This window comes from Fringilla coelebs, assembly GCF_963513975.1.
Source record: "Fringilla coelebs genome assembly, chromosome: 18".
Classification (NCBI taxonomy): Eukaryota; Metazoa; Chordata; class Aves; order Passeriformes; family Fringillidae; genus Fringilla; species Fringilla coelebs.
In genome coordinates this window covers 14,873,422-14,900,772 of record NC_140044.1, presented here as the reverse complement: position 1 = coordinate 14,900,772, position 27,351 = coordinate 14,873,422, and the positions used below count along the sequence as shown (strand labels likewise).

Sequence of the window (27,351 nt, the reverse complement as noted above, 5' to 3'; positions counted from 1 at the left end):
CTCAGCTGGTTGTGCTATAGCACAGGGAGACATTGTACAGGAATTGCCTGTGTTCTTTGGAAAAACAAAATTTTAAAGGAAAACCTCACAGTGACTTTTTTTCCCTCCAGAAAAGGACAGAGACTTCTGACAGAGGAAGAGATGCACAAAGAATAAAGCTTGGCTCACCTTGAGGAAGGCACATCTCTGGTCCAGAAGGAATAAATAAGCCTGTGGACCCAAAGCCTCAATATGAAACCCCAAATGAAATACATTTCCTGTCTGCTTATGACAGGCAGTTTTCCATGCTCTTATGGCCAATCTTTTTCCAGATAGATTTAGATGTTGGATTAAGGCTGTTTTTTATGGAGAGTAGTGTTTTGGAAAGCACGGAGCTGATCTGATTCTCGGTGAGGGACCGGCCCCACCAGCCTGCGGATCCCACGGACTGATCCCTGCGCTTTGCAGAAGGGCATTTGCAAGAAAACCAACCCCAGGATCTGAAAGCGGGCTCGGAGGTCGGGGCAGGGCAGGGGCTGCCGAGTGAGCGGGTGCGGCGGGGCCGGGTCGTGGAGGCACCTCTGAGCATCCTCCCCGCAGGTACCGGGGAGGGGGATCCGCCGCACCGGGCGTGCTCCGACCGTTCTCCGCCCCACGCCCTCCCGGCAGGAGGAGGCGGTTCAGGTATCCTCCGGTGACCAGCGGGTTCAGAGCCCCGTTCCCTATCCCCGAACCAGCGCTGCGTGACTCGAGCCCCTTCCAGAGGTGCGGGAGACGCTCCCCTGCCCACGGGGGCGGGCGGTGTCCCCAGAGCCACGGCTCCCGACGGACACGAGTGCTCCCAAGGGGGCTCCGTCCATCGGCACCGGTTCCGGTGAAACCGGCACCGGGAAACGCTCTGAGCGCCCGCCGCGACCGGGATAGAGGCGGGGCCGCGCCACGAGTGACGGGGAGCGCGGCCGCGGCCCGGGAGCGGAGCGGCTCCCCGAGGCCGCCGGGAAGATGCCGCAGCCGCGCGCGTCCCAGGGCGCTGGGGGCCGAGGAAAATCCGCTCCTGCCGCGGCCTCCCGGAGCCGTGCGCGGGCATGGGCCGCGAGCGCCCGCCTGCAGCCGGTGCCGATGGGCGGCCCCGGGCAGCTCGGGCTGGCCCCGGCCGAGCGCGGCCGGCCGCCACCGCCGCCCCGCGCTTGTCCCCGCCCCCTCCCCGCGGCGGAAGCGGCCCCGCCCTTCCGGCGGTTTTGGCGCGCGCTCCGCCGCCATGTCCCGCCCGGGGACCGCCGATCCCGGTGCCGCCGTGGAGCGGCTCTGCCGGGAGCTTAACCTGGACGCGGCGAGCGCGGCCGAGGCGCTACGCGACTTCACGGCGCTGCGGGGCACCTACAGCCTGGAGGTGAGCGGGGCCGGGTGGGGCCAGGCGGGCGGGGGCGGGCGCCGCCCTGCCCCGGCCGAGCCCGCGGGGCGCGGCGCTGCCCCGGTGACCGCGGCGCCCGTGCCCGCAGGGCGAGGCGCTGCACTGGTTGGCCTGCGCGCTGTACGTCGCCTGCCGCCGGAGCCGCGTGCCCACCGTGGGGAGCAGCCCGATGGAGGGGAACGGCGTCTCCCTGACCCGCATCCTGCGCTCCGCGCGCCTCAGGTGAGCGCCCCGCCCGCGGGCCCGGCCCTGCCGGGAGTGCCCCGCCCTGCCCCGCCCTGCCCCGCCCTGCCCCAGCCGCTAGTGCAGGTGCCGCTCCTTCGCTCCCAGCGCTGCCAGCCGCGGCGGGGTTAAAGCAGTAAATCCCCTGTTATTACAGATGGAAATTAGATGCAAACACGTAATTTCCAACTTCAAGCCTTTAGGAAACCACTTGTGTCGGACCGGCAGCTGTTCTACACACGCCAGTTTTTTCTCTCCATTGTTAATTTTACCACAAACATCTCGGTGCGTGCCATCCCGGTACAACGTGTGTCCGGCTCGGGATTCAGGCCAAATCCCGACAGAGTGCTGGTTTTTGTGGAAACACAGCACTGGTGATCACAGAACTCACCTTCTGCAGGTGCCCTGTCGCTGTGGTTCTGACCTGGGGACACGGAGCCCGGAATGTTGCTCTCTCTCATTCCATTTAAAGCTCCCACTCCCCACTGAGCTGCTGGAGGGGTTGTCAGTTATTTACATCCCCAGCTGACAGCTTTTTGTGCAGGTAACTTTGACAGGCATCGACTCTTGGCTTGTTTTGTTGCCTGTCCTACCTCTGCCTCAACCCACACAGAGCGGCACCTGCACTTTGCTGTCCACCACTGCCCTGCTCTATACAGCCATGCTGGCAGCCTCCACATGAAGTTAATGTTCCCGTGCCTTAAAGAGGGTCAAGGAGAAACCCCTGAGTGATAAAAGGCAAAAAGCTGATAACATACAGTTTGGGGGGTCTTATCAAAAAATTGAAAATCCACATAGTAATTATGTCAGTCTTTATAGGAGTGAGTATGTTGCATTTTGGCTTTTTAAAATTTTAGAATGGAAGTTAGTTAAAGCTCAAAACAGACTTTTCTTTTTTTCTTTTAAGTTTAATTCAGTTTTTTAGCAAAATGAAGAAGTGGCTGGACATGTCAAACCTGCCCCAGGAATTCCGAGAGCGAGTTGAGAGGCTGGAGAGAAATTTTGAAGTGTCAACTGTGATTTTCAAAAAGTTTGAACCAATATTTTTTGATATATTTCAAAACCCTTATGAAGAATGTTCCAAACCGCATCGAAGCAGGAAGCAGAGGTATCTTTTTAGATTTGATGTGACTTTTCCCTGCAAAGAGTTATACTCAATATAAGTTTACGAAAATTAATTTCCAGAGCGAAGGGGTCTCTTTGGCTCTGAAATGCAGCCAGTGCAGAGCCACCCCTGAGCCCAGTGATGCAGCTCAGGTCAGCTGGACTTCACTGTTACACAGGAGCTGCCCCCAGTGGGAATGCCAGGGTGTGGTGGGGAGAGGTACCATGAGGTGGATTAGCTCCAAGGTACAGTGAGATCAGCAGAAACAGCTGAAGCAGCACAGGAGTGTTTTGTGTTGGCACAGTGCTGGCTGTCACACCATGATCCCTCTGCTGAGGGGCTGTCACATCCCTGTGACCTCCACGCTGCCAGCTGTCTGCTGTGGTTGCCAGATGAGTGGGAACACCAAATGGGAGGAAGTTACAGCTGATGTGCTCATTTTTATGACAAATTTGGGAAAGTGTGGTGTCATCTTCAACACACACATGGAATGTCTGCCTTATTGAAAGGAGCTCATCCGTACTCCCTGCAAGAATATGTGGCTGTGACAGCTTTGTAGTAAGATTGTCACTTTGGGGATGAGGGAGCCAAGCTGTGGGTCTGCAAGGTGCTTTTGTCAGTTCAGGGGGGTTCTCTGGATGTGAGGGGGGATAATTGTTCTGGTGCAATGCTCCAGAGTAGCTCTACAGGCAGAGTGCAGGGGGGGTGCTCTGTCAGGTGCTCTGTTGGTGTCCCTTTCTCAGAGCACTGTTGGTTGGTGCCACTGCAGCTTTGGCTGCTCTGTGGGTTGAGTCATATCTTCCTTGGTCTTGGGTAGGTCTGCTCCAAACAGGAGTCAGCAGCTGAACTCTAGTACAAGCTGTAATTGCCTGGCATGAAGGGATGGCTGATGCTTTAGTAAAATATTTTGGAAAGACCATCACTGGCATATATATAGCCTTTGTTATCTCCCTACCTGTGGCTGTGGACAGTTCTGTGGGAGGTGTGCCATCAGCAGAATAGTGTGGCAGGGTCAGAGGCCAGAGGCAACCTTTGGCTTGGGAACAGGGTTGAGAAGTTGTGGATGTGTGCAGGACACTCTGGAGCCAGGTCAGGCATTGTGTGTCAGACAGTGAGAGCTTGACTCAGGACATGGAGCTTAGACTGTGCCTTAGTGGGAATGAAGGCAGCAGCTCCAGCTGTTGTTTTGAGCAGGGAAATGGAATGAAATTTGAACTGCAGAACAAAGTTTGGCTTCCTGGAACTGAAGAGTAACTTCTCCCCCTATTTTTCTTGTTGACAGGCGGGTGCCATGCAGCGTCAAAGATCTCTTCAACTTCTGCTGGACTCTCTTTGTGTACACTAAGGGTAGGCTGCTTGCTTTGCCTGCATGGTTTGTATACATTCCCAGCTGTGAACTTCTGTTGTGTTGCTTGACGTGATGTGCTGTCTCTTAAAGGTAATTTCCGTATGATTGGAGATGATTTAGTAAATTCCTATCATTTACTTCTGTGCTGCTTGGACCTGATTTTTGCCAATGCCCTTCTGTGTCCAAACAGAAGAGATTTGCTAAATCCATCATTTAAAGGTATGGTGGGAATAGATTATTTCCAATCAACTGTGCTTTGTTCTCTTGGCTCATTTGAAGTGAAGTTGAAGGTTGGTTGTCTTCCCCCCTCCTCCTGGTTCCCAGGCTTACCAGTGGAGGAATTCCACACTCTGGAGATGAAAACCTCCGAGGATCCTCCCTGCATCATCGCCACGCTCTGTGAGCTGCACGATGGGCTCCTTGTGGAGGCGAAGGGCATCAAGGAGCACTACTTCAAACCATACATTGCAAAGCTGTTTGATAGGAAGGTACATCTTGGGAGTTTTATGAGCACTTGGTTGTGCTCCGTGGTGGTCTCGAGATCATTTAAGTCCTGCAGGTTCCACAGGGGAGAGCAAAAGAACTTGTTAATGAGCAAAGGAGCTCAGACTGGCTCAGGTTTTCTTTGTATTTTAGCAGGAGCAGAATTCCCTCACACTTTTAGTGCTGTGTGCTGTAAGGTCTCCTCTGTTTTAGCTTTTTATGTCTGAAGAATCTTTACTTTCCTTTCTTGGCAGTGTGAAATGAATCATGATGGATGGTGTTTTCTTCAGGCAAAAAAAAAAAATGATCTCCTTGTGAAATAATTGTGTGGGATGTCTGTCAATGGAGTTTGGGTCCTGCTGCTTTTCTTGAAGTTGAGCAAAATGATTCGGAAGGAGAGGTTGAGGTTGCAGATGTACAAATTGTGCTGTCTAGTTCTGATCCTGGAAATGTTTTCCAAGCTCTGTGGAAGCTTATTGTAGTTGCTCATCGAGCCAGTCCCTAAGCTGGCAGTGAGCAGGTGTCGCATTGCAGGGCTGGCTCTGAGCAGTGAATTTGTCTGGAGCTTCCATCCAGCTGGGCCTTGGGCTCTGTCTTGATAATGGCACTGTAGCCCTTTGGCCCAGGCCAAAAAAAAAGAGTCCAGTTATGCACCTAAATCTTGTTTTCTTTTTGACTAAAAGCATCATGCTCTCACACTTGGAACAGTTTTGATTTTATTATCTAAGATACTTTTGCTTTTTATTCTTAGATCTTAAAAGGAGATTGTTTGTTGGATCTTTGCAACTTTACAGAAAATAGGTAAGTTACAGCTTTTGTTCTCAATCACAGGGCTTGGTTCATGTGTAAAGCACAGGCCTTTGGGTACCAAATCTGTTTTCCTGTTCCTTTGTCTTTCCATATCTAATGGGTTTTGATTATTTGTCCACCAAAGCTGCTCTCTGCCTGAAACACTTTCTGGATCAGAGGTGTGGCCAACATCAGGAGTTCAAGCTGCAGAGATTTTTTTTCTTGATATGAGGTTTTTTGCTCTGACTTTCTGGCAACTGTAATCTTTGAATAATGTAATGCAAATTAAAAGCCTGGTCTGAAGGTTACAGATGTGTTTCTATACACATATTATTTCCAAGTAGGGAAATCTCTAAATTTATTTCTCTCTCTCTAATTGAGTGTATAAATCTGTGGATACGGCAGATGGACTCAAAAGAAAAGGAAGCCACAATTGCAAAACCACAAAAAAGAGGTGAACAGTTGCTGTGGGAGGGAAGTGTAGTTGTTTCAGAAACTGTGAATTCTCTTCTGAAAGCTACTGTAAATGTAAACTATAAAGAATCCTTGTCAATTTTTTTTTGCCTTTTGCAAAAATACATATTAATTTGTTTCTGTCTTTTGTTTGTGAGCTTTTAACTTGTTGGTTTGCTTTGGGAATTTTGAGCAAAGACTCAATTGTTTTAACAATTTAGATAACACCTCAGTTTAGATATAAACTCATTTCTTTGATCATTGAACATTGAATTTCTCCCAGTATTTCTACTTTAAGATGAATAGTATTCCTTCAGTAACACTGTCATATGGAATGATACAGTAGTCCCTGTTCTTTTGCAAGTAGTCTGACATCTCAAAGAATCTTGTAAGCATCTCTGAGGCTTTTTTTTTGTGCTGCTTTCCACAGACCTTTACATATTCCTAAAAGACATGGGGCAGCTGAAGCTGTGATCCAGTCAGGTTTCCTGTGGGATCCCAGCATTGCTTGTGTCATGAATACATTGTTATATTCCATTGTTACACATGCAGGAACTGCATTCCTGGCCCAGCTGCAGGCAGGATTATTGGTGCAAACCATTTCTGATTTTCATCCAGAAGTTCTATTCTGCTTCACAAGTATATATTTAAAGCCCTGCAACCTTGGTGGGATTAAACATTCCTTTTTTCCAGTTGGGTTTGCTGGAATAAAGAAAATTAAGGATTTGTTTGGTATCACATGTCAGTGATGGTTTTAGAAATAAAACCCAGTCAGGTAAATCCTCACTTTCCCCTCCTCTGCACCATTAGGAAAATTATGGGCTCCAGAGTGGCAAACCCAGAAATGCAGCAGTTGGGTGCACTTCTCCCTGGTGCACAGATTTAACCTCTGACCAGCTGAGCACTTCCAGATTGGTTTATTCACAACTGGCATGAAAGCAAAGTTGATTTTCCCCTCTTCTTACTGAGATCCAAATGCTGGTGGAAGAGTGATTCCTGCAGTGATCCTGGAGAGGTTTTGGGTCCGAGGGCAGGCAGGGGTGACTGGGGGCAGGATGCTCAGGGAGGTGGGAGCAGCACTGCTGTCCAGAGCATAAAATTCTGACCCTGTGTAGGTTTGGGGCAGTACCCCAGCTCCTGGGGCACCTTCTTTGTTTCTTCAGCAGTTAAAGCTTTGGTATCAAACCTGGGCTTCTCTTTCAGCAAAGCACTGAATAAGGAGTATGAGGAGTATGTTCTGACCGTGGGTGACTTTGATGAGAGAGTTTTCCTGGGAGCTGATGCTGAAGAAGAAATTGGCACTCGAAAATTCCCTGCAGATGTGCCAGGAGAGAAAACGGCAGCAAGAGCTCACATGGAGTGTCATCTGCAGCAGCATTTTGAAAAGGTGATTCATTTAACATGGCAAGCTCACTTGAAGATCTCCTTCAAGTTTTCTCACCCTTATACACTCTCTGAATCATCGAGGTGACTTGAAATTTCTTCTTCCTGAGAGGAAGAGGGTGAGCACAGCTTCAGGGCTATCTTGCTATAAGGAGGAAAGGTGGTATCTTTTTTCCTGTGGAATTTTTAAAGTAACTATTCCGTAAACAGAATGAGTGCACTTTCATGTGTATAGTTTGGTTTTGTCCAAGAAAAATCAGTGAGTAATTAATACCCAAATATGCAGGTCTTAGTTTTGATCAAGCTTCATTTATACCCCATAATTATACCACAAAACCTTGACACTGAATTAGTTTTCCCACTGTTTCCTTTCTTAGGAAAGGAAAAGCCAACTTTCTTACTCTTTTATGGAAAATAAGGTTCCGGCATAAGCCTCAACAAAGTCTCTCTTCATTACACAAAGTAGCCTAAAAACAGAGTTAATGTTTCACTGTGTTTAAAAATGTATCTAATGAAGTTGACATGCAGGAAAACAGTTGCTTGATGGCTTTTAATCTTGGATAAGGGGGAAAAATAGTATTGGCTGTGTGAAAGAACTATATGCTGTTTGATTTACCTGTCAATTAAAAAAATAAGAATTCTTATTCTAAGATGCTGCTGCAAGTGTAAATAAATCATGTCTTAGCTTTTTCTCCCAAATATAAGTGTATTCTATAATCAGGCACATTAAAGATGGGAGTTTGGAAAGAGCTTCAGTTTCTGTAGTATAATAATATTACTGTTTATGCATAACAACTGCAGGCTTCACCTTTTCTCACTATTTGCCTTGTATCTTCAGAATGTTGTCAGTTCAGATAATTAAATCCAAAATCTTTGTTGTGTCACTCCCAGAGAGCAGGATAAAAATAGGTAAGTGCAGTCCACAGAGCTCCATCTGCTCAGTGCCACTTCATCCTGTGGATGGAGGATGGAGGGAGGCCCATTTCCCAGGGAATGTTCTCCTGTGAGCCTCTGCCACCACTCCTTGTGTCACCCATCTAATGCAGTCAGGGGCTGAGAATGGAAGCATGTGCTTCCTCTTCATTGCCTTGTATTTTCAATGTTCAAATGAGCCTAAAAATTTACAGGTTTTAAGATTTTAGGTCTTGTATTACTGTGTTTTAGTTGTAAAATCCCTTTGAATTAATTTTTGTCTGCTCAAAGATTTGTTATTTATGGAGTCCTGAGAAAACTTTGGCGCATTTTTAGTCACTTCTGAGCTCTCAGGTGAAGCATTCACGTGGTTCTACTAGTGGTGTAATTTTAATATTTGAAGGAATTTTGCAGGAGATGCTCATTTGGAAGGTAATTGAAACAGTTTTGTTGGCTGATTTCTATTTATTATTTTTCTCTGTCTGACAGAAAAGATCATTTGCACCTTCAACCCCACTGACTGGCAGAAGATACCTGCGAGAAAAGGAAACTGCCATCACTCCTGTGGCTTCAGCCACCCAGAGCGTGAGCCGTTTGCAGAGCATGGTGGCTGGGCTGAAAAATGCACCAAGTGAACAACTTGCAGCTATTTTTGAGTGAGTATGTCCACTTCAGCTGCCTTCATTGACACAGAAAGATCTTTTGGCTTTTTTTTTCTTTGGGGCTGAATATTTTGGTCTGTGTTTCTGTATTATTTCTTGTTGAAGGGTCTTGTGTTTTCTTGATGCTCTCATCTGGAGAAGGATGGCTGAACACACACACCCCCCCCATCTGACTTGTCACCACCACTGTGTTAATGTAGCTTCAGCTTTTGTTGATCTTGATTTGTCTGTCTGCTTGAAAGCCAAATGCCTTTTTTATTTGTTTACCTTTTTAACAAGTACTTATCAATTAAAAGATGTGGTAACCATGTTGGCAGAGGTTTTGGAGAAGGGCTTGTTCAGGTGAACAAGCTGCAGTCTTTGCCCTCTGCTGGGAAGATAAAACTCAGAGCCACCTCCAGGCTGCCCATTTTTCCTTCACACTACTGCAGGGTGTGGTCTTTCCCCATGGCACAAGGATGAGCCTTGCAGTGACTCTGGTCCCTGTCAGTGCTGACCTGAGATAGCAGCAGCCATGGTTCTCACTCAGGATGTTCTGGTGGCTGTTCCCTGAGCACACTTCAGATTACTGCCTTCCTCCCTGAGTACAGCTCAGTAATGGAATAGAAAATACCTGTCAAGTTCCTGGGTGTTTGCCTAATATCTTTCCAAGTTCCTACTGTGTTACAGTGTAAGGTCTCCAGATGTATTTTTACAAGTCAGAATGGACATCTAGTATTAGCACTTAATATTGGAAGTCCAAAAGCAATGTTCTTTTTGAAGTAACCATCGTAAACAGGTGAAAAATAATACTTACTGTTCTCATCGTTGGAATTACTTTTATTTGAAAGTTTTGCTAGCACTGGTTCCTAAAAGTTTACAGCTGTGCTCTGTGGAATGCATTTGTTTAGAATGTTTCTTTGATTGTTTTTGTAAGGACCGATACTATTTATATTCTACAATTAAGACATTAATGTGTCTATAATCTCTAATAAAACATGTGTTTGTTCCAAATAATAAACCAGACTGTCAAGAAAGAAGTAAATATTAAAATGGGAACAAGAATTGAATACGCCTTTGGCAAGAGCTGTGCTGAGTACTTTGCTCATCCTGGATGCGAGTTCAGCAAGCATTTGGGTATATGTGCTGTGTCCCTGGAAGAAATGGAGAAACTGTAGTTTGGACTGTGTCATGTTCTATGCTTTTCAGTGTTTTCTTTTTCAAATTAAAATTCCATGGAAAAGCTTTGAAGTTAATTATAAGGCTTTGTTCAAAAAGAAACCTTAGCAGATTTTAGTTCTAGCTTTTCAGAGTAATTCAGTGTCTTAATTTGACACCAGCCATGGGCCACTGTCCTCTAAAACAGAGGTGCTGGAAAATTCAGAAGCATTCAGAAAGAGCATCTCCAGCCAGAGATTCTATGGCCTTTTTTTATGGCAGTGACAATGTGGAGTTCATCAGTTCCTCCAGTCTTGGAAGGAAATGGGAAGATGCTGCTGCCTCTTCCCTCTAAGCTTTTCTGTGCTGCCTCAAACTGAGCCTGGCCAGTGTGGTGTTGTGGGTGCCTTTGGTTGGTTGGTTGGCTGTTGTAGTATCCTGCTCACTCCTGGCAGGTTCATCTTTCTCCTGTGCTGCTGTTGTTCTGGCTTTCTCCTGTGTTTGTTCAAGGTCTGCAGATCCTGCCTGGCCCTGTTAGGAAGAGAGGACATGATACTTGTGTATGTTTTATGTTTTCCTCTGTCTGTGTAATACAGCTTCTTGCTGATGAGGAATGCTTGATGTAATTGGTTTATCTTTTTATTTTGATTTTATAGTGGTTGTTTCTTGATATTTATTTTTTAAACTGGATATTAATTTATATAAACAAGGCTTTCTTTGCCTTTGGCTTCAGGTCTTGTGCCCGCAGCCCCTTGGAAAGCATCACGAGCAGAGTAAAGGAAATTGGTGAGACTTTCTGCTGCTGCTACACTCAGTCAACAGATGAGCAGCCAGGATCTCACATAGGTATGGACTGAAAGGCATGGGGTGTTTCAAAATACCAAACCAGGGCAAACAGAATGCATACCTGTACCTGTTTTCCGTATTTAATACAGTGGAGCTGCTTTTATCCCAGGATACACCCAAGCAGAAAACTGCTGTCAAACAGTACACTGTAAAGAATTAAAGTTTATGGCAGAGTAAACCCAAGACTGCAGTTCAAACTGAGATAACCAAAAAATCATGGAAAAGCAACTCTTAACAAGTGTAAACTTGGATTCTTGTTAGCATTATAATTTAAAGGAAACTGAAAGCAAATAGGAAAATTATTATTGCAAAATTACATCACAAGAAATATTACAATAAATAATCCTTTAAAATGTTTATGGAATTTCATGCGGTATCTGGGACTAGTGGATTTCTGAACTTTTTTTGTTTGTTTGTTTGCAAAGTATGTATATACTCACATGAACTATTGTTTCGGATGAGAACAGGTGCTGGGCAGTTTAGTCTTAACCCAGTTTTGCCAGTGGCATTTGACTTAATCTCTGTTGATTTTAAATTTCAGATTTTGCTGTAAACAGATTAAAACTGGCAGAGATCTTGTACTATAAAATCTTGGAGACTATAATGGTGCAAGAAACACGGAGACTGCATGGGAAGGATCTGACTGTAAGTAAAGAACCAGAGAAAAATGAGAACACTTTTTGTAGCTGTTTCTTGGGAGTTTATCTTCAGGCAGTTCCAGTACAAAGCACTGTAAAGCACTCTATGTATGTTGCTAATACTAAAAAGGGGAAATACATGGGAGCTGCCAAAATGTATTTTTCTTCTACTATTTAAACCAGTATAACTATCATAACTAAACATTTGAATTTGTGTTGCCTTCTAGAATTACAGCTTTATGGACAGATAACTTTTATTATCTCCTTTACCCAGTGAACAGTACCAATGCTTCATGTTAGGCAGCATTGCATTTGCTCTGCTTTATGAGGCACAGCAAGGAGGCCTGTTCATTTGTCCATAGCATGCAAAATGTGATCGTTTTGGTGTTGTTACTCTACTTCTGTTCTCCTCAACTTCCCTGGAAAAAGGAGGTTGTAAATGGAAGGAGAAGCCAGCTTCTTTCCAACAATAAGCTGTGTAGTGTTAGTGCCACAAAATTGCAACTTGTGTTTCCCAAATGTGCGGCCAGTGGCGTTCTGTGTGCTCTCTCCAGGCTCTCCTGGAGCAGGATGTCTTTCACCGCTCCCTCCTGGCGTGCTGCTTGGAGATCGTGCTCTTCGCCTACAGCTCCCCTCGCACCTTCCCCTGGATCATTGAAGTTCTTGACCTCAGGCCATTCTACTTCTATAAGGTAAATGCACACTGGCTTAGGACAGAACTGGTATTAAAAATGGCATGTTACCCGATTAAGAGTTGTGGAGTCCTCTCTAGGGAGGCAGGCAAGACAAAGACTGATATTAAGTGTGCGTTAGGATGTCACTACAGGACACGAAATAACACAACACAGACACTCTGCTCTTTCAAGGTAAAAAGAGACTTTTTAATTTCTGACTCCAACATTTATAGATTTCCAAAAGTGACAGTGATTGGAGGGTGACAGTGCCACCTCTCCAATGGCGCTGGACAAACCAACAGTCCATCAAATTTCTCCTCCTCCATAAAAGAATGTAAACCAAGAAGTTATTTACATAAAGTGTGTGAGAAAGTTTGTTACAAGAATGTAAACATCAGAAGGCTTAGAGAATTTTAAAAAATCAGGGCAACATCAGGCCTGTTCTAAATGCTGGCTGTCCTGAAATGTATTACTTGGAAAGTGTAATGCCAGAGCTGAAGCTAAAATACAAAGAACAAAAGCCATTTTGTAAATTGTACTGATCTGTAACATCCTGCCCATCAACTTTTACTAAAGCCTTCAAGCATATATTTTGTTGATATTTATATTTATTGACTACAATGTAGTTCTAAAATAGCAGATACAGATCTGAAATGTTGCCTTTGGCTGCTACTACTTATCACAGGCTTACTTTGCTAAGTTTGGCGGCTTTTCCTTTATGTAACAGAACATAGAATATCTTTTCCAGGGTTTTCTCTGGATTCGCTTTTCATTTAACCGCATTTTCCCCACTTCCAATGTAACTTGATTTTTGACTACTTCAATCCTTTTATCACCTATCCCTATGCCTCCAGTTTTTGCTGGATGCCTAGCAGCTTACTGGGGTTAGTTCTGAATAAATCAAGAAGTTCTCTTTAGATGACAGTAACCAAAAAACAGAAGTCTTTGAGAAAGCTGGTTCATTATCTGTCCTTCCTTTTTCCTTTACTCCTCAGCTGTAGGGCTGTACTGGAGCTGTAACAAATCTGTCAATATTGCTGTGGCTGTTGGTAGCCGCCTCCATCAAAACTGGTGCATGTCCAACTTTAAGGAACAGATTTATGTTTGATTTGCATTTTCTCAGCTATTCAGTGTATATTCTTGCAGTACTCTATATTTGGACAAAAATTGCCATTGCAGGGGTCTCACACAAGAGAGACAAGTGACATTTGTAACTCTGGTCTCTGGGTGTAGCTTCTGTAGCAGGAATAACCAAACATATCCGTTGGTCTTCCATGGAACTTTTGTGACATTTCTATCTTTGGAGCTTTAGCAAAACAGGCTGAATGCTCCTCTGATAGGAATAACATAAGGCAAATCTTGTGTTGGGAGTATGATACTGTAGTCAGCTCTGTTCAACCCCCATTTGTCCATGATAAGGGTTCTGAGAGCTTCTTAAATGAAACTTTAAAGCAATGATTTTCAGCTCCTCATGTTATGGGCTCCTTGTTTGCAAGAGCTGAAATGCTGGGACTGTCACATCCCCTGCTGAGCAGCTGTACCTGCTCACATCTCCCAGGTCAGTGCTGCCCAGTGCTTTCACCTGTGCACAGTTAGCAGTGGTGGGAAAGGCCCTAAAAACCCCTGGAGTGGATTATTCTGCACTAGTGGCATATCTGCTGTCCTCTTCCAGCCCCCAGGTTGCTTTGGGAAAGGGGGTTCAACAAAGAGGGCTGGAGAAGATGAAGGTGTGAGGAGGAGGCTGGAGCACTCTGTGTGGACGTTTTGAATAGGAACCTGAAATAAATGAAGTTAGGTGGTGTTAAACATGAGCAATGTGACATTGCTGTGTGTGTCGTTGCCATCAGGTTATTGAAGTGCTGATTCGGTCTGAGGAAGGACTTTCCAGAGACATGGTGAAGCACCTCAATAGCATTGAGGAACAGATTCTGGAGAGCCTGGCCTGGACTCGGAACTCAGCACTCTGGAATGCACTCGAGGCCTCGGAAAACAAAGTCCCAACCTGTGAAGAAGTATGTGATCTCATTCCTGTTACTAGGAAATTCATGTTCTTTTTCTCAGTGATTTTTTTTTATTCAGAAAACTGTTCAAATGAGATTATCACTGCAGAAAATCTTCTAGATTGTCACAAAAAAGGAAAATTAATTTGTTATCTTAGACTGACATTTCTTACTTCTCAGGTAATATTTCCCAGTAATTTTGAGACCAGCAATGGAGGAAGTGGGTTTGGGCACTTGCCCATGATGCCATTATCTCCCATAATTCATCCTCGAGTGAAGGAGGTTCGCACAGATCTTGGTGGGAGTTTAAGGCGAGGTAAGTTTAAGACCTGATATTATTTGAATGTGTGAATTTGGGGAGAGGGTTACAATTCTTTGTAATTGGAAAAAGCATCCTTGAATCTGAATTGAGAGTTTGTGAAGTTTATTTGACCAAGAGAAGGTCTAGATGCACCCAGTCAAACCAATGCTGTGACTAGCTGGCTGCAGACAGTGCTCAGACAGTGCTTCCATTCTGGCTGGAGCAGATTTTGCTGCTGGCTTGATGCCAGGGTGACCTTACTCTGAGATTGGTTGTCATCAATTACCTGTTGCCCATTGATGTCCGAATTTTGCCTGGGTTTTTTTTTTTTTTTCCTGTTAGTTTATGGTCAGTGAGTTTGACTGGATTTTAGGTGACTTTTTTTTTTTTTTAAGTTATAATAACAGAGCTACACTTACTCCTGATTCCTACAGAACTGTTTTTCTGTGGGGGTGGAGGACAGTGCTTTGCCTACAGTGTTGTGTCCTCTGAAGCTGCTCTCTGCAGATTCCTGGATCTCACACAGTTCTGTCTCCTGACAGTGAGAGTGCAGAAGCAATGCCAGCACTGCTGTTTGCTTTGCATGCTTCTCTAGTTAGGAATTGCTGCTTTTGTTGTATCCCAGACACTGGTCCATATATTCTTGCATGTGCTCTGTGAACTGCTGCCTTGTGTAATGTTGTCTCCTTTGGTGTTTGTCTGGCTGCAAACAAGGCTGTTGGGTGTTTTTTTTAAATACTCCTTGGGAAGGAGATGTACAAGCAGTTTTTGTGTTAGGGTTCACTGATGGAAGAGGAACCAGACTGTAGATGGTGTCTTACATATGAGGAAGGCTGTGTGAGACACAGCTCTGTATATGAGAATCTGGTGCTAGAGGCTTCTCCTAAATTCAGTTCAGAGATGGTGGGGATAGGAAGTGTTTATTTGTCTTTGGTACCAAGAGGACCATCTTGGCAGAGTTAGAAGTAAGGTCTCCTGTGGAAGATCAGACAGCTAGAGAAGCTGAGCTGGGTAGCGCTGCCAACCTCCTGGCCCTGGTACAGGGGAGGCCATGGGAGAGATAAACTCAAGGCAAAATCAAAAGGGAAGACATCAGGTCTGGTCACTCTGACTGCTCTGAGGAGAGAAGATGGAACAAGGACATTGCTGGTACAAAGGAATGTAACAGGGACCTGATAAGTGAAAAGATTGTGTTGCTACAGGAGCAGGGGCAAGGAGATCTGAGTGTAAAATTTTGTACAGAACTTAGAGAACTATAAATACTAGTGACTGGTGTAATAAATGAGCTTTGCTTGCATAGCATGGTCCATGTCTCTCAATCCCCGCAGTCTCCAATCAATCTTACCTGGCCAGTTATCCAGATAATTTCTGATTCATGTGTAATAGGAAATTCTTGTCACTGTTATTGTCACAGACTGCAGCAGAAATGCAAAAAGCCTGGTACATTAGTTCTGTGTACTTCAGGCGTACTACTGGAGCAAATGTTTGAAAGCAGCAGAAAAGCCTGAGAGGAACTGGGGCTATGTGAGTGTGGAGTCACCTGCCTGGGGGCAGTTTAGAGGGAGTTTGAAAGCCAGAATATAGGAAAGACAGCATGTCCAAGGAGTGTGGTTAGGGTTTCTGTAGAGGAATGTGTTCATCGGAGTAACACTTGCAAATATTCCTAATTGCTAGGCTGACTGGAGTAAGTACCTCTGATCCTGTGTGTTCCTCAGTCTCTGTGGATCAGAGTGACTGCTCATCTTCCTTGTGATACCTGATACTGCGCTGTCTGGGGTGACTGCAAAACTAAAAAAAGTCACAAGACTAGATCTTGTTCTTATCACCTCAGAACAGTGAGCTCTGAGAGCAGGCCTGAGCTGTAAGTGATCTCTGCTGGTGTAGTTAGAAGGTATCCTTTCACCTTCTCTGCAGAAGTATTTCCATTAAGCTGCTGTTGTTAAGGTTTTCTTTGGTTTTTTTTTCTTCCTTGACATGCCAGACGTGCAGCCATTGTCTCCAATCTCCGTTCATGAGCGCTACAGTTCTCCTACAGCTGGAAGCGCTAAGAGAAGGCTCTTTGGAGATGACAGCCCCAAAGAAATGCAGATGGAAAAAATCTTAACAAAAGGAACTAAGCTGACAATTGCTCCAGCATCAAGCATTGGTGCTGAAAACATGTCAACATCTCCTGCCCAGACAGTGCTGACCATGACAACCACTACAGGACCAGGAAAGGCAGGACAGAAGGTCACTATCCCACTGCATGGTAGGAATTCCTGCTGTTTTTCTTCTCTACTAGGATATTTTCTTTAGTCTTAAGTTATTATTAGACTAGCCACGCATCTTGAAAGTGTGTTGCTTTTTCTTCCTGAAAGAAAAAGTTACTTTGTCAACAACAGCTGTCCTGGTTTGAAGGAGGGGTGTCTGCCAGAGAAGATGGGAACCTCCCTTGAAATGGAGAATATGACCCCCTTCCCTCTGAATTCTTATAACTTTGAAATGACAGGGCTTTCAGGCAAAGCTCTGGGGAAAGGAATAGCAGTTCCTTGCTAGCGAGTGCGTGTATAACCCGGCAGACAAAGCCCGAGGCCGGCAGCAAGGACGAGCAGACGCAGAGCCCCAGCGCCGCCCTGGCCCGGCTGCGGGCACCTTCCCCTGCGCTGCAGTTCCGGGCACGGCCAGCAGGGGCGCTGCTGGCTCCCGGCCGGGCGGGGCGGGGCGATGATTCCCCCGGGGCTGCAGGGGGCGCTGTGGCGCAGCTCGGCCGCCTCTCTGCATACGGCCCTGGCGGGCGGGCTGGCGGAAGGGATGGAGAAGGGGCTTCCTTTGGAACCCTCAGGGACGGCCGGTCCCGCTGCGCCTCCGGCTGCTGACATGGACTGCACAGGAACCTGGCAAGCAGCTGGAACAGCAGAGGCGAGCAGATCCCAGAGTAATAAATGAGATGTAGCAGCAGCTGCAGAGCTGCGTTGCCTGTGGGACATCCTGGCAGGCGGGGCTGCGGGGCTACAGTGTAGCGAAAACTCAGAGCGGCGGCAAAAGAAGGGCAGGGGCGGGCAGGGGTCTCCTCTGCAGCAGCAGCAGCATCACACAGCCGGGGAAATGCATCCTCTGGGAGGGGGCTGGGGCTCGGGGTCCCGGTCTTTTCCCCTGAGGCACCCGAGCAGATGGCAGGGGTCCTTTCCAAGGAGGCAGGGTGAGGTGAGCTCCCGGTGCAGTGGCTGCTCTCATGGCAAACGCTCACTCACTCAGGGCTGCGCTCCAGCTGCGGCAGCGAGCTGCCCCCGTAAGCAGCAGCTGGAGCATCCTCCTCCGAACCCAACGGCGAGAGAGGCCGAGGAGCTGGCTGAGCCCAGCCTCTCACTACCCCGACAAAATTTCAAGGTATCTTTTGCCTTCCAAAGAAAAACCCCCCAGGTAAAGACAGTAGCTAGCCAAACCCTTCCCCATCCCTACCCTGAGCCGTGGCAACTTCTTTTGTCTCTCTAAAGTACCAGTCCTTTTTGTCTCTTAGAAGTATATGGGAGAAAATTCCCTGAGAAAAAGAAAACAAAAGAGCAATCCTAAGCTCCAACAGCAAGTAAAAAAGTTAAGTTTATATTGACATCACATCCTTGGGAGACATGTGATCCCTGGCAAACACACTGAGGAGTTCTCCTATTGAAGAAAAGATCGTGTTTGTGCTCTTTCCAGTTTTACCTCACACATTAAGCAATATTTTGGTTCTCAGCTCCATTAATGATTTACTGCAATTTGTCTTAATTTGGTCTGTTAAAATCTCAAAAGGCTCTGGAACTTCTAGATAAGAGTTACGTGCTAACATCAGCAAAATACTGTGAGACTTCTGTTTTGTGGAAGTTTGGTGATACTTGACTATTTCTGAAAATGATAAATGAGCAATGAGTTTATAGCCATTCTTAATTTTAAAATTGTGTCTACAGTTAAAGATTAAAACAAAAATTCTGCACTACCCATGTTTAAGGAGATTTTCAGCAAGTAAATTTGATTACTGAGCAAACTAATGAGGACTGTATAGGATATGCTGCCAGAATAAGAATTAATAAAAAAGAATGCTCACCTTCCCCCAATAGAGTGGAAAACCAAGTACAGAAATTGTGTTTGCTTGTAAACTTTGTATTTTAAGGTAGCCTTTAGGAAAGATCATTCACATTCATATTCTCCTTTTAAACCATACCAGAAATGTAATTTTTACTATTTCTGAAGACTCTGTGGGACAGAGTCTTTTTAGACTGTAGGACAGAGGATGAGATGTCTTCAGTATCAAATGTTCATAAATTAGTTTGATTTGCTGTTTGACTCTGCAGCATGAATAGAGCAACCAGTTTATTTCTGGGTATGTGTATCCTCTCCAGGTATTGCAAATGACATAGGTGGAATCACCTTGATCCCCATTTCGATTCATTTAGGCCAGCCATGTAAAGTGGATGCTCAGGCTCCCTGCCCCGCTCCTGGGAACCAGGCAGCAGAAGTGCAGCTGCCAGCGGCCAGCAAGCCGAAGAGAACGGGCTCCTTGGCCCTGTTCTACAGGAAGGTGAGTGCCCCGCTCAGGAGGGCTGCTGTCCTTGTGCTCGTGCCATGCTGGAGCCTGCCTCCCTCTGCAGCTCCCATTACCTTCAGTCTTCCTGTGCCTTAAGCTTGGCACATGCAGTCCTTATGTATCTTGAAGAAGAAGGAAAAAGATGTTGAGTGTTGCAGAGAGTCGAGTTTCCCTCTTTCCACCCATGAGATTTTTTTTTTATTTTTAATTAGGAGCTTCTATAAATAAATATCAAAGGCATACTTCAGATTTTACTTCTCTTGGCTATTTTGATTGCCTCCACATTTGCAAGGGTTAGACAGATCTGACATGAGAGGGTTTTCCTGTCTCGCTCATTCCAAGCTGCACTGCTGTGGATCCAGCATCTGGAGATGCTCCTTTGCCACTTTTAAATCTGCCCAGCAGTGCTGACCTTGCTGGGCTGGAGGCTCGGGAAGCAGTGATCAATAACATAGTGGCTTAAGGTTTCTAAAAAGAATGAGTTTGAAATAATGCAGCGTTTAAAGATTAAGTTAAGAACTGGGTGTCCTTCAGAGAAACTTCAGGTGACTTACTTATAGTTGCTTTCATTTTCAGTGTGTATTTTGTGAAGGGTCTTTGGAGGAAGTGGGGTAACTTGGTCTAGATGACTACAAAGAAGATATCCCTAAATTAGTTTCTCTTAAAAATAGTAGAAGATTTTTCTTTGTTGTTATTCTCTTACTAGGTAAGTTATTTTCTGAGGTTTTCCCCTTTGAGGGTAGGTACAATAGCTCTTAAGTTCTACCACGAACAGTCTTTAAGGTATATCTTAATACAAAAAATAATTTCTGGAAACACTTGTGAGCCACATCCTTTGTCTGAACTATTGGTTCTTTAATTTTGCCAGTGACAGGCAGTTTCTCTGAGAAAGGATTAAGAATTGATCAGTCACCTGCCAGTTGGGAACGTTGCATTTTGGAAGTTTTACTCTCAGCTGGGGAGAGCTTCAGGTGTAGCTGTGTCTTTGACTATGTCATAGGCAGCATAATCCCTCTTAGTTATGAAGGAGAACTAAAACCTTGACTTATATTTGTCGTTAAATTTTGACCTTCCATTTACAGTGATCATTATACTCACAATGATCATTTTCCCATACTTTCCTTTCTTGCTCCTGTTCAGTAGAGCGAGTGAAAATGACCCTACCTCTTCCTGCTTTCCAGCATAAGGAAAGCTCCTAATTAGTTAGTGAGGGATATGTATAGAAGCTATAGGCATACTGGTTTTAGGTAGATTTTCTGCAAGTGTTAGAGATTCAACAGTTGGAGAGTGGATAGCTCAGTCTTTGAATCCCAAAAGTCCAGAATTATTTTGGTTGGAAAGGACCTAAAAGATCAAATCATTCCACCCCCTGCCATGGGCAGGGACACTTTCCACTTTCCAAGCCCCATCCAATCTGGGGCTGAACACTCCAGGAATGGGGCAGCCACAGCTGCTCTGGGCACCCTGTGCCTGGGCTTCACCACCCTCACAGGGAAGAGTTCCCTCCCAATATCCCATCTAACTCTGCCCTCTGGCAGTGGGAAGCCATTGGCACTCTAGCTCTCCTTAGGCAGCAGAAAAGGCTCTAAGGCCTCTCTGAAGTCTTTTCCTCTCCAGGCTGAACAGCTCCCACCCTCCCAGGTGTCTCATGGGAGAGGTGTTCCTTCCCTCTAATGATCTTCGTGGCCCTAATAGAATATCTCTGCTTTGATGTCTTTTATTTCTGCAGGCCAGGATAAGCTTGTTTGGCTTCACTCTTCACTGTGTGTCTTTTCCTTCCAGGTTTATCATCTGGCAAGTGTGCGCTTGCGTGATCTGTGCTTAAAACTGGATGTTTCCAATGACTTGCGCAGGAAGATCTGGACGTGTTTTGAATTCACGTTGGTTCATTGTGCTGATCTTATGAAAGACAGGCATTTGGACCAGCTCCTCCTCTGTGCTTTTTATATCATGGCAAAGGTAATGTGTAGTTTTAAGAAATTAATGGAATTTTATGTTCAATTTTATGTTCAAAATATCAGGTGTGTTCGGCATTTACAGTTTGATTCATTCGTGTTGTATTACGGGAGGGAAGGGGAAGGTCCTTCCGAGAAGTGGATGAAGTCTCAGGATGTTTTTTTCCTTGTTTTGCATATCTTAGCTCACTAGGTCTTTGAAGGAAATTCTTGATAGAGTTTTTCTTCTCTTCTTGAGCGCGTTCACAGTAGCACTGCTTGACACAGACAAAGCACGGTCTGGTCTTATTGCCCTGTATTTGTTTTCTGTCCCATCTGTCATCCTAGCAATCTGTCGAGCTAAACTAAAAATTCCATTACGATTACAGAATTAGGCAGGTGCCAAAATTTGCAGGAGCAAGTTTATGTAAGGTGGTTTCTATCACCAAAAATCCTTTTAGCTTTTGATGATTCAGGCTGAGGTGGTTGCCTGTTGTACTTAATTTTTTATTTCATTTGCCAGCTTTAATTTAAGGTGGTGTTAAATTGGATTGTGAGACTGGACTATGGGTTTGACTCAAACTTGAGTTGATGGTTACAGTGTCCATCAACCCTAATTCAGACACAAAATTCAGGAGGCTGGATTATCTTTTCTTGAGGGCAAATGAAGAGTAGCACTGTGTGGAGGGAAACTGATATTTAATTGTGACTACCTGTGCTCTTAACTGCAGCATGGGTTAGGCTCACCTGATGTCAGCACTGATAGCAAAGCCATTTAATAGTCAGTGCTCTGTATTTTATCATTTAATTTGTCAGTTGTTTTGGGGATTTTTATAATACAAGCTTTTGAATGCTGTCTCCAGTGCAGTGTGAGACCTGACAGTTTAGCCAGAGATGTTGATACATTGTCTTCTGGCTCCTACTACAAAAACTGTTGCTTGTCTGCTCTTCAAATTACAAGAGGTATGGCTGAAAAACAAAGAGCTTTAAGAAATGAGCTATTTTGAAATAAAAAAGCAAAGTAAAATTGTATGTGCATACCTGCCTAATGTCTTGTTCAGGATTTTGCCACTTTCTGTTTAGAAAAGTTAGGGATCCAGTTTCCAAATTCACAAAACACATTTTTGACTTAATAATATTTCCTTTCCTTAATTTTAAGTGTCACTGGAACAAAAGTCAGGAAAGAAGTAATGCCTAAGCATCATAAGCAACAAAAAGCCTTAGTAGCTTAGAAACAAGGAATTCCTGAACAAGAAAAATCTTTGTTGTTTCATGCTCTCATCACTAGAGATAATTTTTTAAATTATGTATTCATAGTAATACTCCTCAAAAAGCTACATACTAGACCTAGGCAGTGCAGCTTTCATGCTTGCACTTGGTCTTCAACAGCCTTTTCTCTTCCAGGTAACCAAAGAGGAAAGAACTTTTCAGGATATAATGAAAAGTTACAGAAATCAGCCCCAGGCAAACAGCCATGTAAGTCCATACCACTGGCTTTACTTTTTGTAAAGCTCAGAAGTGGCTTTTGAAGTCTTTGTGCTCATAAGAGAAGTCAAATCCTCTGCAGTGTAATACTTGTTCCTGTTCAGTTGGATTTCATCTAGTCTCCTGACCTCATTGTTTTCCTTGACAAGAGTGTTTTCCCCTGGTATCTTGTAGGTTTATAGGAGTGTCTTGTTGAGAAGTACTTCTGATGATGTTCCATTGGACAAAAATGCAAACCCAGATATGAAGATGACAGAACGTGAGTACAGCAAAAGAATTTGCTCTTTTCATTAACATACTTGGGGCTTTTAAGGAACTGGGCTGTCAAGTAATAAGTGGAACAAGTTTTACAGTTTTAAGTGTATTAAAGAAAAATAAATGTATTGTTGAAAAAGAAACCATCTTGTAAGTAGCTCTCCTGTGTATTAGGTATGGAAAATACACTTCCTAGTTGGAAAGAATGTTTCATTTTATTTACTTAAATTTAGTTGCTCAGGATGGAAGTATTTTCTTAGTATGTCAATGATACTGTAGTTCTTCTTGAATGGCAACACTGATAACAAAGAAAAATGAAGATAAACAGTACCTGGAATATTATGGTGGGTTTTTTAATGTGATCTATTCTGAAGACTGAAGTAGGAAGAACTTGTTTCAGAAAATAAAAATGCTAACTCCCCAGGAGTGCCATTTTCTTACATTCAGGTTTCTTTTAAATAGGTAATGCTTTCTTTGCTCTAGGTTAGAGAAGAAAAGGGATAAGAGTAGTATTTGAGAAAAGCATGGAACTGTGCCATGCCTGTTTTGAGTGGCAGGTCAGGAAAGTGAGAGATCACAAGCCCATGTACGAACCCATGTGCAGATCTGTAGCCAGGACACACGTGGCATTTAGTTCATTCTTTGTGGCAAATTCCCACTGGGTGGGATTCATCTGCCTTAATGAATATTAGAGCCATTTTTAAAAGTCTTTTTAGGATTCTGTCAGGGTCATGGAAAGTACTGATCTCATCTAAATCCTGTCTGACACCTCCACAGTTACTGGATGACTTGGAGTATCTGAAGTGATACTGGGCTCTGGTACTTTGTCAGACAAATATACGTGGTTACAAAGTTCTTCAGCGGCTTTTCCTACCAGACTTTCTTCAGTTTATGGACTTGTGTCTCCTTTACACAGTATTAACTCCAGGTCTTTTGACACCAGTTCACAGGAAGCTGTGCTTGTGTTGTGAGAGAAGGAAGGCAGATGGACAAAGGAGTAATTTATGGGTGTCAGCTGGACCTTTGGATGTTTGTCTCAGTGCACTGATTGCCAGAGACTTTATGTGCTGCTCTATTTTACTTGGCAGACAGCAGAATGCAGGAGACATAGAAGGTTGTGTTCAGTAGCACTTCAGCTTAATTAGCGGAGAGCAGACATCAACAGAAACACGCTTGCTGTGTGGCTGCAGCTTTTCCCACTTCACAGAACATGCCTGAACAAATGGTGTCATTACTTCCTTGGTGCAGATCTGAGTTGAGCACCAAGTTTTTCTCTGCTAGCTGATCACCAGAGACGAAATTTCAGAGAAGCCAAAAGCTGAGAGCTGTCAGACTGCTTAAAACTTAGTTTTTAGACCAAGTAATGGCTTTGTACCATTCCCCATACTCCCCAAAATAAGCATGGAAGAAGGGGTCAGTTGTGTTACAGTTTCTTGCTACCGCTATTTCCAAGTTTGGAATAAAGGTTGGTACTGGCCTTTCTAGACATAACCCACAAGCCTGCTCACAGCAAATGGTAGCTCCTCCTGATGTTCATAACCACCTGCAGCACACCCTGCTCCTGGCTCAAGCACATTTCTTGAAATCCTGTCATTGACTGGTCAATTTATGGACAAGTTCTTGCCAGCTGGACATCGTAAGTTCAACTCTGAAGTGCCTGGTTTGCCAATGCTGTAGTTTTGAAATCTGAAGCTCTCTTGTTAGACTCATCTGCGAAAGCTGGCAGCTCCTTGGGACGATCCGCAGCAGAGAATTCGAGTGAGTCAGAAACAGAGGAGAGAGGAGATCTTATTAAATTTTACAATGCAGTCTACGTAGGAAGAGTAAAGTCATTTGCACTGAAGTACGATATCACAAACCAGGATCATGTGGTAAGTAAAGTATTTTGGAATTAATACTCACAGAGTCATTTTTCCTGGCAGTTAAATGTATGTCAATAAGTTTGTCTTGTCACCTGATGTGGGTCAAGTCAGATAATTGGAGGTAATGGTATGAGCACTTGCTTTAACAGCCTTTCAAGAGGACAAATGTAGATGCTGCTCAGTTTGCAAAGCCATTTCCAACTTCTTTACATCAATGCAGTACCTGTTTGCTCAAATGCCTGTGACTGTCTGTGTAAGGCATCTGGAAGATTAATTCTGTTGCTTGGTCGTTACTTGAGCTGTTGTTTCACTGTCACGAGATAAAACATTCTACAGAAGACCCGGAAGTGTGTGAATGTTGTCCTGTGCGAGGTTCCTGCTCTCAGGATGTCCTGGTTGAGCTGCTGTGCAGTCGTGTCCCCTCTTGCAGGTGGAGGCGCCGCCGCTGTCGCCGTTCCCCAGCATCCGGCAGCAGGCGGTGTCCCCGCGGCGCATCTCGCAGCAGCACTCGGTGTACGTGTCCCCGCACAAGAACGGCGCCTGCCTCACGCCGCGCACGGCGCTGCTCTACCGCTTCAATGGCAGCCCTTCCAAGGTACACAAACGAGGCTGAAAGGGGTGGACAATGGGTTAATTGTCTTCTGGTTAGGATGTGGTCTAGTGCAGTTCTGATGTGTTATTATGAATAGTCTCACTTTGCACTGAAAGGTGGAATTCTGTATGTAGACTCCATCACTCAGAGGTGCAGGATAACCTGTTCTCTGATATTTCAGACGTAGAGCAAGTTTGAAATGGAGTCAGAGTAACTCATTATTTTTGTCTTGATCGCAGAGTTTGAAGGACATCAACAATATGATAAAGCAAGGTGAACATAGGAGTAAGAAGCGAGCAATAACAATTGACAGTGACACCGAATCCCCCTCCAAGCGACTCTGCCAGGAAAATGATGATGTTCTACTAAAACGTCTGCAGGATGTTGTCAGTGAAAGAGCAAATCACTAAAAAACTTCTGCTTTCTGTGGGATCTCGAAGTTACGGAGCTGGATACAGCTGTTGTGCTATTTATTTCTTGGTTTTGTATATAGACAACTGTCAAGTCCCTTCAACACTGAACTTTCACCTGACTTCCACAGGACACCAAAAGTAAGAGTTATGTAGGAAATGCCAGTGATCTTCATGCCCAAAGACCACACTGTGGTATAACTTAGCTGTTCTAGCAAAAGAGTGTTCTGTGAAAGCCATATTGGATGTTCTCAAGCCTTATTTGGAGCATCATGAATCTGAGTGTAACTCAGCTTGTAATACCAGTTTTATTATTAGAATAAGAGTGATAAATTAGTGATATCAGTGAAGTTTCCTCAAGCTTTTGGCATTTAGAAAGAAACTTGCAAAGTGCCTTATTTGAAAAGAATATGGAATTTTATGCATTATTTTACTGTGGAGTAAATAAGAGTGAAAAGAAATTAATTATTTAGCCTCAGGAAGAGCTGAGTAGTTTTGAACTGTCAGAACTTATGTTAAAGTGTAGGTTGTGACATGTATCTGACAGCTTTTGCAGTAACAAAGGCAATAATCTAAAAATACAACTAGTGATGACTTAGGCTGGACTCAGGTAAAGCCCTGAGATACAGTTCTGTGAGCCTGAATTCCCTTTCTCTTGAGCCAGTGGTGTTCCACGTTGGAAGCCACAGAGCAGCCTGCCCTAGGTGCTGTTCATAGGGATGGCAGCTCACCCATGAGAAAATACAGTTATAGCTGAAATCAGCAGCTGGGGTTGGGCCGTGTCAAAGCTGTTCAAATGCACAAATTCATTTAACAACTTGAATGTCTCTTTTTTTCCTGAAGACCTTTAGCCTCTTGTGTAGTATCTACACTGAATATAAGCCCATCATGTAAGGAGGTGTGTATGTGTGAGGTTTCATAGCTGTTGAAGGCTTGGGTTCACTGGAAAAGTAGAAATTCCAGTTCTTTTGACTGAGTTTTTAATGCTGAGAATTTGGTAGGGTCTATTTTACCAAAATGGAGAAAAGTCAGCGTTTACTCATTACTGTAAATCAGGTTTGATCTTGTTTTATAATTGTATTTAAGGTTAGAGCCATGGAGAAACTTCTCAGCACAGTAATTTTCAGTTTCTGTGTAACTGAACTGAAAAAAAAAACAAAAAAACCAAACAACTACATAGGACTTCTTTGAGGGGCTCTGTTTCCTTCATTGGCTGGGTGGGTTAGTATGTCCTGTGAGACCCACAGGTCTAGGGGAGAACACTGCCATGATTTTGAGCAGCCTCAGCTAGTGAATCTAGCCAGCAGTGATGAAGGAGAAATTCATTACTAAGTGTAGGTGTGCAAGGACACTACTCAGCAAGGAGTAGAAAGTTTACAAACTTGGTTTTGAGTCGTTAACTACTTGAATATTTGATGTTTTTTTAAACTTTTTTACTTTCAAAAAAAGGTGCTTGCCCATGGAGAGCTGCAGTATGAGGAAATGGCCATGCAGTGGAATAGGTTTCATGTAGATATTTAATTTTATTCAAGTTTTAATGTTTGTCTTCAAATTTTGAGATAAAAAGTGGAGGATTGCAGCCTTTCTGCAATAGGATAGGAGATTTGTGGTTAGGCATGACAGCATCAGTCTTTCCATGGTGTTGTATGATGAGAGTTTTGTTGACATGGTTTTAATTGGATATCATGTGCACATCTCCTGGCATCTCTGCTCCCCACACTGTCACTGCCTTCTCTGGCAGTAGACAACTGGTGGAGCCAAAATCCTTATTAACTGTTATGTGTAGTGTTTCTTCATTAGGAAAATGAACGTGCTACAACTGGATGCAGTTCAGAATTCTTCACCTTTTTAGGTGATCTAAAAACTATTTTGGGCTTGTTGAACAGCTATAACAATAGCTTACATGGAATTTTTGTAACGGTTTCAAAGT

The 27,351-nt window shown here is 44.3% G+C and overlaps 1 protein-coding gene across 4 annotated transcripts; it reads left to right on the top strand.

Moving 5' to 3' along the window:
* The first annotated feature begins 1,236 nt into the window (after positions 1-1,236).
* On the top strand, positions 1,237-27,351 carry RBL1 (RB transcriptional corepressor like 1). Of its 4 annotated transcripts, none has more exons than XM_084217649.1 (22): positions 1,237-1,369; positions 1,479-1,612; positions 2,520-2,720; positions 4,000-4,064; positions 4,156-4,284; positions 4,390-4,553; positions 5,300-5,349; positions 6,994-7,177; positions 8,575-8,741; positions 10,618-10,730; positions 11,272-11,375; positions 11,923-12,060; positions 13,890-14,054; positions 14,223-14,358; positions 16,325-16,591; positions 18,753-18,877; positions 20,666-20,842; positions 22,222-22,293; positions 22,477-22,561; positions 24,262-24,428; positions 24,850-25,014; positions 25,251-27,351. In XM_084217649.1, the coding sequence occupies exons 1-22, from the start codon at positions 1,238-1,240 to the stop codon at positions 25,419-25,421; spliced, it is 3,111 nt and encodes a 1,036-aa protein (XP_084073775.1). In that variant the 5' UTR covers position 1,237; the 3' UTR covers positions 25,422-27,351. The 4 variants fall into 4 exon arrangements, with proteins under 4 accessions (XP_084073775.1, XP_084073774.1, XP_084073777.1 ...); XM_084217648.1 differs by having other exon boundaries at positions 18,699-18,877; XM_084217650.1 differs by lacking the exon at positions 1,479-1,612 and having other exon boundaries at positions 1,257-1,369; positions 18,699-18,877.